The 15,078-nt window shown below is 30.2% G+C and overlaps 1 protein-coding gene across 1 annotated transcript in view; it reads right to left on the bottom strand.

Annotated features, from left to right (window-relative positions):
• The window catches only part of LOC110809805 (calcium-transporting ATPase 8, plasma membrane-type-like), a 29,765-nt gene extending 14,687 nt beyond the window's left edge, over nt 1-15,078 (bottom strand). Inside the window, exons 1-15 of the mRNA XM_088207139.1 lie at nt 14,938-15,078; nt 14,573-14,672; nt 10,313-10,414; nt 4,478-4,579; nt 3,653-3,810; nt 2,443-2,559; nt 2,319-2,358; nt 1,773-1,882; nt 1,551-1,682; nt 1,330-1,419; nt 955-1,024; nt 637-707; nt 476-559; nt 306-383; nt 150-224 (exon numbers count right to left, since the gene is read on the bottom strand). Of these exons, the coding sequence (XP_088063265.1) occupies nt 150-224; nt 306-383; nt 476-559; nt 637-707; nt 955-1,024; nt 1,330-1,419; nt 1,551-1,682; nt 1,773-1,882; nt 2,319-2,358; nt 2,443-2,559; nt 3,653-3,808 (1,023 nt within the window). The 5' untranslated portion in view covers nt 3,809-3,810; nt 4,478-4,579; nt 10,313-10,414; nt 14,573-14,672; nt 14,938-15,078. The remainder of the gene's footprint in view (nt 1-149; nt 225-305; nt 384-475; nt 560-636; nt 708-954; nt 1,025-1,329; nt 1,420-1,550; nt 1,683-1,772; nt 1,883-2,318; nt 2,359-2,442; nt 2,560-3,652; nt 3,811-4,477; nt 4,580-10,312; nt 10,415-14,572; nt 14,673-14,937) is intronic.

A 15,078-nucleotide genomic window follows, 5' to 3' on the forward strand; every position in this document is an offset into this window, starting at 1 on the left:
TAGCCAAACTTTCTCTAAGTACGAATTTTTTTTCTACAAGTCCACCCATAAGCATGAAACTGTACTCCAGTAAATATCACAATTTGCACCATTTGTGTTAAAGAGTTAATAAACGTGAAACAAAAAAGAAACAAAAATCCGAAGTTTACCAGCATTGTGCCACTACCATCTGCTACTTTACAGCCAGACATTAAAAACGGATCCTTATTGGAGTCCTTGTGAACCTACAAAGCAACCGATAAACCTTATAGTTGTTGAAGAGAGAACAATTTATTATTGATGATACAATTACAAGTCCAGCTTACAATTTTGCTTTCACCAGTCATGCTGGATTCATCAATTGAAAGGGAGTGACCCGAAATTAGTACTCCATCAGCAGGGACCTATAGATGGCTTTAGAACACTGAATCATTTTCCTATATCATACAAATAATTTTTTTACGCAAGAAAAAGGAAAAACCCAAAGCCCACTTGCCTGATCACCAATGTTAAGAGGAATAACATCTCCAACCACAATATCATATATTGAAACATTAACTCTTCTGCCACCTCTAATAACCTGCAGATGTGTTCCTTCAAATATAACGACAAAAGCCATTGACATCCACAATCAAACACAATGCCGCAAAGACAAACCTCCAAATGTATATTTCTCTTCTCCTCACTTAAATTTTGGAACTGAAGAGATTGTCTATAATCACTGATAGCTGCAAAAAGAAAAGGCAATGCATTTAGATAGGTGGGATATAACTTCAATCCAGGAGAATAGAATTGACATTCAAGGATAAAATATTTACAGAACATAATAGGGTACCTAAATAAGATAAGCATACATCCCAATACTTTTTGTTTAAATCCTCAAAAATAAAAGCCAGTCTAAAGGCGCATGGTATGATAACAAGATCGAGATTGAAACTATTGTTTGTAAAAGGCATCACAGATTCAGTTCAATACCGGTCACAACAATGACAAGAATAACTGCAAAAGCAATGCTCCCACCATCATACCATCCTTCCTTGATACCCTATAAAAAATAAACAGCACAAAGCTTGAAAACTCAACAAAAATAAGCAATAAGAATAATTTAAATATCAAAGAAACCGATTATCATTAAGTCCGAAAGAGAAGATATGTATTAATTGCAATTTTGCACAAAAGATGTCAAACAGAATGCAACGGATTCTAAAATCAGTAACAAAGAAGATAAGATGATGTTTTGGAAGAGACTTACAGAAAACTCACAAGAAACTAAGTCATAAAACCCTTAAAGAGCATCAGGAACATGCACTTAAAATGTTGTATAATTTACCATGTCCAAGAAAGGCTCACCTCAGACTTAATACCCAGCGCCAAAGAAGCTACTGCAGCAACCATCAATATGATCAATGTAAGGTCTTGCCAAGATTCCCAAAGGAACCTCTGTAATGCGCATGAAGGAAAAAAATGAAGATAAAATATAAACTTAAATACTCTAGAAAGATAAAGAAAAAAATCTTTGAAAAAATAACAATAGAATTCAAAGGTTGAACCAAATTTGAAATTTATCATACCCAGAAACTCCTTCCTTTCTTTCGAGGATATGTATTCGAGCCAAATATATTTCTCCGCTTCACTAAGTCGTCATCATCTCCAGGAATTCCCTTCTCTAAGTTTGTTTTTAACAAATCTGATAGTCCTTTAACCTAATAAAGAAAGAAAACAAAAGAAGAAAATGTGAATAAGTAAATAATAAAATTGCATTTAAGATGAACAATTTATGGTTGCAGACTTGCCCCCCCATACTGCTGAAGCTCAGAAAGATTATGATCCCTTGACATTGCCACAAGTTGTTCCTGTCCAACTGCAAAATCGCCAGTCGGCGTTGAAGGTGCAGGTGGAATTCCTAAAAGATAAAACAACCAAGTTATTCATACTACTGCTAAATATGCCCCTTCTAGGAAAGCTTTAAGTAGGGAAGCCTAGGGCTCTAGCTTATGGAGGTCCACTAGTAGGGATTGAAGCTCTACTTGACAGATGGTAAAGATTATTCTGAGACTAGGAGAACCATTGGTGCAATGAAGAGCCCTTGAAAGACCAATTCCTAGGAGTGCTCAGCCTTGCTAGAAGTAAAAAGGCCCTAGTCGGTAATTATGTATGGAGGTGAATGGTTAGGAATGTGGAACATTCATCTTTTTCAGAATTTGAAAATTTGGGAAATGGATGATCAAATATCATTACTGCCACTCTTGGACCTCGCAAGTTCTTTCCAGATTACCTAATTACATTGCTCTGTTTTGCAACTTGATTTTATAAATGAATTTAAAAGGAAAGTTGAGTACCATTTACTCGTTCCCCTGCTGCTTTAAAAAGATATGCAGCCTAACATAGCAAAAACACACAGATTAGATACTAAATGATAATGGCGACTGCATAGAACAATAACCAAGTTGGGAAAATGTATACCCTTATTGCCTGTGCATGTGCTCTAATCTTCCTTAATATTTGTTTCTTCTCTTCTTCCTTTTTTAAGTCTAAGGTGTATCTGAACCGACGAGAAGCATTTAGCACAAGCGCAGCTTGCTACAAGAAACAATTTTTAACCAACATCAATACTTAAAACAGGATGTGCAAATATGAATCAAAATAAAAATACAACATAGGCATAACAAGACGAGGACCAAAAAGAAAATATGATCAAATTATTAGTCTTTATAAAAATGTATAAACAATTTCCATCTAAATTTATACAAGCATCTTGGTTCTTGATGCCATAGGAATAGTTAGTAACAAAAGTGTCCATCCAGGTGAAAAATCTTAGACAAACTATTATTATATATTTATGTCTGAATAAAGCACCTATAAGTCATTTCTTAGGTCAAATCCAAATCTCTTACAGTTACCACAGGAAACCCCAAACTTGGGAGCGGCAATGACCCCAAACATGTATAGTGACAGTTACTAAAACAAAGGTTCTACTAAATCTGCACAAGCTCTCCCCATCAACGCCCAACAAATATCTGAGAAACATAATAAAAGCAGCCAACAAACTGTTATGCTACTTGAACAGCTAAACCAATATCTAGACATTCTTGATGATTATTTTTTGAAAAAGTCAGCTCTCTCCTCATAACTTCATAACCAATATCTACACAAGAAACATGTCATTTCTTTCTTCCCATAACTCCTAAAGAAAACATGGTAGTACCTATATTTGTATATTCTTCCTTCATATGCTAATACTGTAACTGTCCCTCTATTGCTATGTGAATTTTGATTCAACCAACTAATTTCACCCTAACATGTATTCCTAGCTAGTGGAAGAAAGAGTGGCATCCAGTCCTACTCCAAACAAAAACGAGATTACTAATATGGAAACACTAAACTACCGATAAGTATCCAAAAACTTTTGAAAATAAATTGGAAAAAAGGAACTACATACTGGTAGAAGGAATCGGATAGACAGAGACCTAATTGTAAAACAGTTACAGAACAGCTTATATACAAATTGAAGAAAATACACATGTATTCCATTTGCTAAACATATTCAACTGTTTAGTAAAAATATCACAAACAAACGCCTGAAGAAAACCATCAACACCAAAAACATGCACGAAGAAACAGCAATTCAGCACACATCACAAATTTCGAAATAAGAGAGAGATAAGAGCATTACTCTCCATCTGCGGAGGCGTTCTATGGAAACATTCTTAGTGCTGGCGATGTCGAACGGATCAGATGAACCATCGTCAACAAAATCGGTGGAACGGCTGCTTCCCGCCTCCAAATCTTGATGTCGCCGGTACGGCGACCCCTTAATTAAGGTACTCATTGCTGTCGCAGGAGAGATGACACCGTCAGTCCCTATCGAACCCTCTTATCACACCTCATTCACTCCACTATCATAACAAAACAAAAAATGCACTCGCTACTTCGTCACAGCAACACCTATAAAGCACACAACACGTACAATTCCCCTGCGCCCTAAATCTTATCCCCGAATAACCCTCTCCTGCAAATCTTTTAAGATATTTTCTCCCTCGAAATTCACGCCGCAAACCTCTCCTCCTCGAAAATTCTTGCTCGCCGCAAATCAGAAACCAAAAATATTTCGAAATAATATAGAGTCTAATTAGAAACCAGAGAACAGTTCCCAGAGCAGTTTCTTCCTGTTCCTTGACATTTCCATGTTACCTATCGCTTTTTTGCTATACTTTTTCAAACCTCACTTACTTTCACAGTTGTAAAACGACTAGTAGGTCGACGAACACATGTTTCAACCAGTATAAAAAAGTCGCTCAAACGTGTTCTTCGCTCCTCAGTTCACATTTCACACAATAGAACCTCCTAGGAGAAGCCAGAAGGCAAACCGACGGATAATATGGTAATTTCATTTTATATTGACACACATCGAAGAAATAGACAAAAATGTATACTGTAGAAAAAAGAAACGTTTTAACCTCCCGTTATTCTTCCGCTTGTACGAAATACGTACACATACCTGCGGTTACGGATTAGTGTTTCAATGAAAAGACAAACGGAAGACTGTCTATCTTCTTCTTCTTCTTCTTCTTCCTTCTTCTTAATTGCTCCTCCTGAAAATCTTCTGCCATGAAAATCAGTCAATAGCAAGAGTCCACTCTAAATACGGAAACGAGAAATGTGCATTTTAAATTATTTATTTTATGTTCTTTTTTAAAAAAAATAAAAAATAAAAAAGAGCATGGATTCGAAACGCGTTTTTTCCTTAAAACTTTCGCATATTAATTTAGTCATTCACGCTGTTTCTTTTGGTTTGGTTACACTTTTTGTTTAGTTGGTCATGTTAGGGTTGTGTGCTTAGCTTAAGAATGGAGGCAAGTAATAAATAACGTGGTTTCCTCTTTTTGGGTGGTGGGGGTTATGCTTCGATGCCACGCATGAGTTCTCTCTCAAATGGACCATCATTTCACGCTGACATCGTGTCCCCATCGGACGGTTGTCCTGTCATCAATCGTCATCAATGGTATGTGCTTGTCACGTGGCGTGAATGAGGGGAAGGCGACATTTTTTTTTTATTTTATAAAATATGTTTTTTTATTATTATCAAGAAACCTTGACAATTCGAGAATAATGGGCGAGGAAATAATAATAAAAAAATTTAAATTTTGGTAATGTCGGTCGAAATAAAATATATATTTATTGTATTGTGAGTACGGTTACACGAAATCATTAATTAATTTTTTATTTTTAGAAATAAATATTTCTCATCATTTATATTTAACCGGCGGATCTCTAATTTACACCTTCCTCCAAAAGCTAAGGTAAATATTTCAAAAAGCTTAACTTTAAAGATTGTTATTGAGTTTTAATTATTTCTTAGATTCGGTTACTGATTAATTAATTCTATAATTGAATTTTAATTTTTTAATTTATTATTTAATTAATTTATTTATTAACATAAATATATTTTGATATATTTTCACTATTTAACAAATATATATATATATATAAAAAATTATCGTTGTAAATGTCGAGTGAGTTAAATTTATAATAAGTGCAAAGCAAATTAAATCGAACATGTTTATATAATCTGAATTGAGGGGTATCAAGATAGAGAAAACATTAACTCGAATAAGTTATCAAAATTATTTATTTTTATTGTAATAATTATAAAAATTATAGACTAACTTATAAAAGTAGTAAAAAAAATCATGAAATACGTTACTATTGATATCTACCTTTTAATTATTAGTTCTACTTTTGTTTTTCTGTGCTTTGTTTCGTAGTTGGACACTTATATTTTATTTTTTATTTTTTAATGCTTTGTATGATATAATTTTTTTCTTTTTTTATCTAACACCTATACAAATTTTATTAGTACTTATATATATTTTTTATCTTAAAAAAAATATAATGTAGTTTTTTAAAATGTGTACAATCTTTTTATCACACACAACTATACGATGTCAAAGTTGCTTAATATATGTAAATACGACGATATACTATTTTTTTATGAGCTTTATCTCAAAACAAATTATGAAAATATGTATTTTTATATGAAGTTAAATTTTTGTACAACTAATATTGAGTGGTAAACTTAGCTAAACAAATCAATATGTTATTATAATATATACGACAAGATAGATGAATTAAATAAAAGTCATTAAACTCTAACATCAAATTTTTGTTTATGCAAAAGATAACTCTTTTAGAAAATATGACGAAACATCATAATGATATATCTGTGACTTATTATAGTAACTGAGATTTGGATGGAGAAAAAAATGTATTTATATATATATATATATGGTAAGAATAATAATAATATATAAACAATATATATATATATATATACACTTGGGAGAGGAAGAGGAGCGAACGATGTCGTTTGGAGGATGAGATGGACGGCTAAGATAGGTGGGGTTTGTGAGAGGGAATGGAGGGCTAGGATGAGTGTAGATGGTGAGATGGGATGGACGGCCAAGATGAGTAGTAGATGGAGTATAAATAGGAGGAAGAAAAAAAAAGAGAAAAGAAAAAGAAAAAACAGAGGAGGAAATAAAAGGGAATAACGGGAAAGAGAATTATGACGTTTGTGATAGAATATTATTCGAGATAGAGAAAAGTCGGAGAGGGAAGGAACGAGAAAAGAGAGCGAGAGAATGTGGAAGGCAACGGTGTGAGCTACGGAGAAGCAGAAAACGATGGAGATCGGAGATATGGTAAAATTAAATATCGAGTATAGGATGATGATGAAATGTGAAATTGTGACTACAAATGTTGAAGGAATGTCTAAATAGCCAAAGAAATTGAATTATAAAATAGTGATTGATGGAATAGGAGAGTGGAAAGAGATCGTGAGTGGCAGAACAGTTCGGTTAGAGTTGGGAGTGAAGAGAAATGGAGGAAGCCGCGAGAGTAGAGATTAATAGGTACGGTGAGGTGTCGTCTAGACAGTGCGAGGAATTAGGGAAGGAAGCAGAGGAAGTGAGGAATGGGAAAGTGACGGTAAGTTTCTGTTATGATTAAAGAAATGAGGGCGGTGAGTGAATAGATGTAAGAGAGTCCATGGAGAGGCGAGGTGAATTAATGTGAATCTGGAGAAGTAAAACAAATACGGAAGAATGGAAGGCGAAATACTGAGAGAGAGAGAGAGAGGGAGAGGCGAAGGGCTGTGAGAGATTGATAATGATAGGGAGAAGAGTGTTGGAAGCCGAGAAAAACAAATAGGAGGGAAGAGAGAGACTGAAAGTGGAACGGTTGGAAATAGAATGAGTACGGGAGAATAAGAGGCGAAATGCTGAAAGAGAGATAGGGAGAGGCGAAGGGCTGTGAAAGATTGATAATGATAGGGAGAAGAATGCTGGAAGTCGAGAAAAACAAAGAAGAGAAAAAAGAGGGACTGAGAGTGGAACGGTTGGAAACAATGAGTGTAGGCATGTAGGGGTTGTGTGTGTGAGTATTTGCTGTAGATGTGTATTTGTGTAAATGTACTGAGTGTGGGTGTGTATGGACGTATATTATGTAAATATGTTTGTAAATTTGAGAATTGTATGTGTGAGTATTATGAAGGTTAGGGAACAGTGAGTGTAGGTATGTAGGAGTTGTGTGTGTGAGTATTTGGTGTAGATGTGTATTTGTGTAAATGTGTTGTGTGTGGATGTGTGTTGTGTGGGTGTATATTGGTGTGTATTCCGTAAATATATTTATAAATTTGGGAATTGCATGACAATGTTGATGGTTTGGTAATAATTAATGTTGGAATACCTGGCGTATGGGTTAAATATACATGTATGCAGGGCATATTGAGTAGGGACGGGCTGAAGTTGCCTTAGAGGTGGTTGAGTTGGGGATACCGATATTGGTTGTTGTCATCTGAAAATGGTAAGTCGATCACCAATAGTGGTGATGCTTGGGGGTTTCCAGCTTGGTAACGGGTTGAGTCGCCGATGTTGGTGATAGAAAGAAACAGTAATGGTGTATGTGGGTGGCCAGGTAGGGGTCGAGTGGTGAAAAAGTAAAGAATGGTTGCCGATACTGGTGATGGATGAGGGTAACAGTGTGGGTGAGTGGCCGAAGGGATGACGTCAGGGGGTGACCACACCTAGTATTATTAACAATTGATTACTGATGAGACGTGGTAGTACCATAGAGTTAGAGGAGTAGTAGTGGGGGTGGTGGTTAGGAATGAAGCATGACTAAGGTAACGAGAAGGAAAAACATACAAGAATATGTTTTTAATTAGGTTTTCTTGCTATACTTGTGATTTAAATTTATTATATTGAGTTATATGTACTCATTATCTATTATTTACAGATGAAGTAAATTTATTATATTGAGTTACATGTACTCATTACGAACTTAGCATATAGAGAAAATAGATCAGGGTTTACTATTAGTAGAATGGGATAATTGCATAGTTGGTAGCAATGTAAATCGCATGTAAAATAAGGATTTATGAAATTTGTAATCTACTGTATTGATGCGATTAAGGTTGAGAATTTCTATTAGAAATTGATCAATTGGTTGCAATATTTTTCTTTATGTGTGTGATTGATTTGAAATAAGATACGAGTGTTCTGTATACTAATCTATTTGAGACTACAACGCTGAAAAAAAAAACGGGGTGTTACACTTATCAACAGTAAAGTTCTTACTATACATCGTTAATAATATTGTCAAAATTTACTCATACTAATCAATATATTTTTTATTTGAATTTTGTTGTAAAAAAAAATGATATTATACACGGGAACTACATTGATATATACTTATAAAAAAAAAAAAAAAAAAAAAAAACTCAAGACTCTATTGGTATGATTTAGAAATATTTTTTTATTATCTCTTATTACTCTCAAGTAGTATGTAAAACTTTATACATTATTTAAATAAAATTAATTAAACAAAACTTTATTTATACTACTTATGTTATTTGATTATCCATCAACAATATTAATGATATTAAACTCAAATAACATAACAACAAAATATAAAAACCTATAATTATTTATAATTTTACTATAGCCATTTCATTCATTTATAGCATTACATGGCTCCAAGTTATAATATGTTGTGAGATAAAGCTATTTCTATTGTTTGACCATGTATCTACTTATAGTATGAACGAGCATTTAAGCTCGGCATTAAGACATCAATCTTACCAAAGTACAATACCTCATATATATATATATATATATATATATATATATATACATATTGGGATTGTATATTTGTTTTCACCCAAATATATATATTTAATGGCGATTTCTACTAATATTAATAGAATTTAATATATTTTTATTTCTATGCGAGTGCTCGTGTATAATTTTTTTGTGAAATTAAGTACAACGTCTTTACTTATATGGTATTTTTTAAAAAATAATTAAATATATTATTATACAATTTTATATTAAAATTTAACATGTAAATTACTATATGTGAGTATATATTAGCTAAATATATATTTTCAACGGAAGACGATATTCTATTTGAGACAAAAAAAAAAAAAAAAAAAAAACATTTTTATAGAACAAAATTCTGAGTAAAATACATAACAAAAATTTGACAAAACAAAATTATGTCTACTACGATGATGTGCTTTATCCTAATCAGTAGCGTCGGTCAAGGGCAACCTCGAACTAGAAGCTATGTGTCTTTTATTTTAGGAAACTGACAATAAACTTTCTATTTTTTGTTTCTGTTTAACAGTAACTGTACGGGATGAAATTTCGATAATACTATTATTTAAATTATTAAATTATAGGTTTAGTAAAATATAATTGACAAAAAGTTTAATAATCACAATCATAAAAATTAATTAATAGTTAAGTTAAATCCACATCCAAATAGGAAACCGTCAATGTCGAGAGCCAGAAATGTGTGGCACGTTTCATTTTATAGGAAATGCGATGCGACACCGCATTGAAAAAGAGTTTAGAAACGACAAGAACACGACTCCTTCGATAGGAAACCACCATTCTCACATGCCGACACTGGAGACTACTAAAGACAGACACGTGACGGCTGAGATCATAGATTTCGTCACCTATATTATTTTTAATTTTTCTATGTCGTGATTATACGACAGCGTTTTGACCTGTTAAATGCAGTGAGACTCTTCTTTAAATTCTACAATTCATCTGTTTTTTGAATGCCCTCTCGCTTTAAATTTTGTTTTGAGCATAGAAATCACAGAATCGAATCAACTACATTAGACCCAGGAAAATGCATATACATATAGATCGGAAGATTATACTTATGCCTCCATGTTATTGAAACGCAGCGTTTTAGCAAGGTGAAGAGTACGTTCTCATGGAAAAAAACTAAGAGGTTTACAGAGAGAAAAAACACGTACCAGGAAGTGAAGAATCCTTGTGGCTTGACAGAGTTTTTCTTCAGAAGACGAAACGATTAGCGGAGAGTCTTTTCCCCATATCAATCAACCAATAAATGCAGCCTGATGGAAAACCGCGTTAATATCCCATCAAGCATATATATATATGTATAGGTACATATGTAGTTTATGTATGTATATGCGTGTATCTATGTCGCATTTACTTATGTCTTTAATAAGAATATGCACGAGACAATATATCTATCCCATCACACGACGGCATTTTTCTTGCTTTGTTTTAATAAAGAAATAAATGGAATTAATTATGTTGTAAATGAAAACTCTGTGTTTAACAACCATGCACTAAAAAACAAGGCATTAGTGGGTAAATATAGATACACACACGTATGTATATCATATATTTAAGGCATATTGCATTCAGACCATTGTGGGATAAAATCTATAAATTACTTAAATTATTATTTATTTTAAGTTACTAATATTGTCTTTGCTGTCATATAATCAGTCAAAAATATGAAATTATCATCATATATACCCCCCTAATGAGACAATAAAACTAACTTTTTAGAAAAGTTTTAATGGAAGAAACCAAGGTGTTAGCAGGTAAATGTATAGATCATATATAATATATGAGCAGAAAAGTAGAAAGAACATTGCGAAAATGTTGACTGGCTTCCGTACCTACCAGTTCTTTTCTGTTTCTTCTACTATGTTTTTCTTTTTATTCCCATAAGAAAAATGAACTAAGAAGCAGAACTGTGAGGGTAATGAACAGACGAAGAACAGCTGCTGAGTAATGCTAGAAGACTACTAAATGATATTTGATAAGTTTTGGAGATGGCAGGTTTAGAATATAATGAAACGGGTGATATATATATATATATATATATATGTACATGTATATGTTTATATGTACATTTGTATTAATATAATATATTTGAAACGAAGACCTGTCGAGACAAAATATATTTTTGTTTAATCTAAAGTTGCTTTGTCTACAATTAAGTACTGGGTTACCAGGCTACTTTATATGATTTTCAAAAAGAGAGGGAGAACTTGATAAAGTAAAATTTTATCTATAATTGGTCTAGATTTTCTTTATATTTATATATATATATATATTATTAATTAAACAATACATTTACACTAATTATTATAACATAATGGATATAATTTCTAAATAAAACTAATTAACAATTGTGTTTAACTTTTTTTAGTATTTTATACAAAATTATGCTTATGAGCAAAAAAATAAATGTATCTAATAAACTTACTTTTTTTGAATAATTAAAGCTGGGAATTAACAGTAGCTTGATTGGATGCATGAACCTTTTTATTTTACCGTGGATGGTTTGAGGATACAAGGTTTTACTTTACTAAAACTAGGAACCTAGCCATGTCCTATCTTATAATTTTTCTCTTTCACGTGCTAGAAAAACATATATATATATATATATATATATTCGAAGATGATTCTTATGATATGTACATATAGGTCAAAGTGTTAGATTTTATTTTTCTGTTTAAAGTCAACTATTAGATTCGGTATATGATAGAAATAAATTTGTATTTAATTAATTTTTTCAATGTAACGACATACAAAATTATATATAAAATTAATTTTATGATGATTCAATTTTTTTTAATTTAATATAAAAAACACATTTATTCGTGTTAATCGGTTTGAATCATGACTATATTAAATATTATTTTTAATTTAAAAAAAAAAGAGACACAAAAAATAATTATTTTTTGTATATATAAAATTTTAAAGATGAATAAACAAATGATTATGAGGTTAAATATTGCGAGGGATGAGAAATCAAGTTTAAACAATCCAAAAATATAATTTAAATTTTACAAGGTATTCTCTAGATAAGAGGTATATATGTAAATATTAAAAGTTGTAATTTTTGGGAATTCACCAAGATTTATCCATTTTAAGTTATATAATATAGTCTATTACGAGTAAACATATGCATAATTTTTGTATCTATTAATTCTCTTGATATGTTTTTATCTTAATTATTTACCATAAGATTATTTGTTTTCAAATTGCTATTTTATAATTTTGTTCATTATTTAGTACCTTAAAACTTCAGAAATATATAATTATTAAAAAATTATTCAATAACATTGCTCTTTTAAAAAAAATAAAAAAATAAAAAAAAAAATAAATTAATCATTGAGATTTCAATAGTTACAATCGAGTATCTAACAATTTATTTTTTAAAATTATTTATTTAATCAAAATATATATTAAAATAAATATAATTTGGGATATGTCATTACCATGTCATTAAATTCATGCTGGTTGAGTTAAAAGTTATAGAAAATAAAAATATATGAGGTAGATATTTATTTATCAAATTTTCATTTTTTAAAGCTTGAACATATTTCGATATTATTTTTATTGTATATATAATTTATGTGTATGTATTATATAGTTAATAAATATACGAACTTATTTTTTCAAAAAATTAAATTTAATATGTTAACCTATATAGTACCCATAAAATTAATAATAAATAACTATCGTGCAGAAAAAATGTGATTTAAAATATGTTTATGTTAATAAATAAGTTAACAAAATTATTAAGTTTAAAATTAAATAAAAAAGCTAATAATTTAATTGCCATAATTAAAAAATCAGACACTAAATTGAAAAATAAATAAAGAAACATAAAATATTTTACAATTAAACTTATAAAAATAATAATTTAAAATAAAATTAATAAAGCACTAATTTTTTTTGAGTGAAATAAAGCTCTAAATTACATTAATTAGATTATAAAAAAAAATTATAATAAAGCCAAACAGCATAAAAACTTATAATTTATATCTTACATACATATATATATATATATTTATTTATAGTTTAAATCTAGATTATTGGAATCTTACCATAAGATTGGAAATGATCCCTCACAAAGCATGCGCAATTGCATCAATAGCTTACTTTGAAAATACAATTATAATGTCATTGATAATTATTATTTATAGCATGCGTCAATTTATTTCCAACCATCATCTACATATAAATAAAGTTGCAATAAAAAAGAAATGTAAAATACTTCATAAATATTTACTCCCATAAATGTTTTAATAATTTATCAATAGGGCAAATATTAAGGATAAAATTAAAAAATATTTTAAAATTAATTAAATTATTATATAAATTTAAAATTTAAAAGTTGAAAATAATTTTCCACCAAACAAGCAATAGTTTCTTACCATTCCATCACGACATCCAATAAATTCTTGGGTCGGTGCTTCCATTCACATTAACTTAAACACTCTTGTTAACGACTAAATATGACAATTAGGTGACGAGTTGAATAAATACTTGTTATAAATATGATATAATTAATTTAATTTGTTTATTAAAAAATAAAACGAAAGTAGATATGTAAAATGTAAACAATAGAAGACCAAGAAAGTATTCCAACACGATAAACTATTTTCAAATGTGGAAAACAAAATTTCCAATCTTTAATGCAATTAGTTTCCTCTTTTAAATAAAAAACAATTGTGGTAAAATGGGGACCAAGAAACCATGTGGTTCTCAACTTATCTTCTGTCGTTTTGGTAGATATCACATATACATACACGATAAAGTATATTTAATTTTTAGAACTTATTTACAAATTATTTTTTTAGTTTAATCACAGAGAAAAGTAAATTTTATTAAAAGAAAAAAATAATAATAGTACTAATGCACAAAAGGTTGTGTGGAATTTACACAATATATTTTAAATTTAACAAAATTTGAAATAAATTACTCAAAAATTATATACTAGATCAAAGTCTATTAATTTATAGATAATTTTTTAGTGTAAAATTTTCATTATTATCTAAAATTTCTATATTATTTAGAAAGAAAAAAAAAAGGAATTGGCATCGTGAATTTAAAATTAAAATGATATAATAATTGGGTTTTTAATTTTTTAATTTTTTTAACCACAACTACGTAGTTATTAAATTAACACACAAAAATTAAGTTCGTCTCTAATTTTTTGATAAAGCGTACTAACTTATAATATTGACTTAATATATTTATTTAAATTTGTATTCACAATTATAAACTAACATAAATCAAATCAAAGTTTTATTACTTGAAGTTGAACTAATTTCAATTGGTATCTTTTAGTAATTAATTAATAATTAGAAAAGAAAAAAAAAAAAAAAAGGGTTAATGAATGAAGAATATGCCATACCCAAATGATGGAAAAGAAAAAGTAAAAGAAGAAAAATACGTGCCTTACTCCATTAAAAGAGATTCTTGAGCTGTGATCTGAAGCCATGGATTTGATCGAATCTGCCCATCCCTCTTTTTCTCTCCCAGTACGCAGACAAAAAGCTTGTTAAACGACACGAAGAAATACTCAATTAGAAAAAAAAGACTTAGAATATTTTTCATTTAAGCAACAAAGACTTTGAATATTAAATAATATGCAGAAACCCATCGAGAGAATCATAGTAATTAACACGCAAGCAAATGAAATTAAGAAACGAATATTAATTACTTGATAATATTGGATAAGTATTGTACAATTAACAGTGATTAGAATTATTAATTAGTATTATATTCTAACTGATTATATATATATATATATGTTATATACCTGAAATGCAAGAGAGAGATCATTTGATCTGGAGAAAGATGAATCTGGTGTGCGAATAGGAAGGAGATCAGGTGGTGAGATGCAATTGAATTTGTTGAGGTGATGATATACGTTGAAGTGGGGTTGCAGGAAACTTCCTGG

This window comes from Carica papaya, chromosome 7 (genome assembly GCF_054855325.1).
Source record: "Carica papaya isolate Zhongbai chromosome 7, ASM5485532v1, whole genome shotgun sequence".
Lineage (NCBI taxonomy): Eukaryota > Viridiplantae > Streptophyta > Magnoliopsida > Brassicales > Caricaceae > Carica > Carica papaya.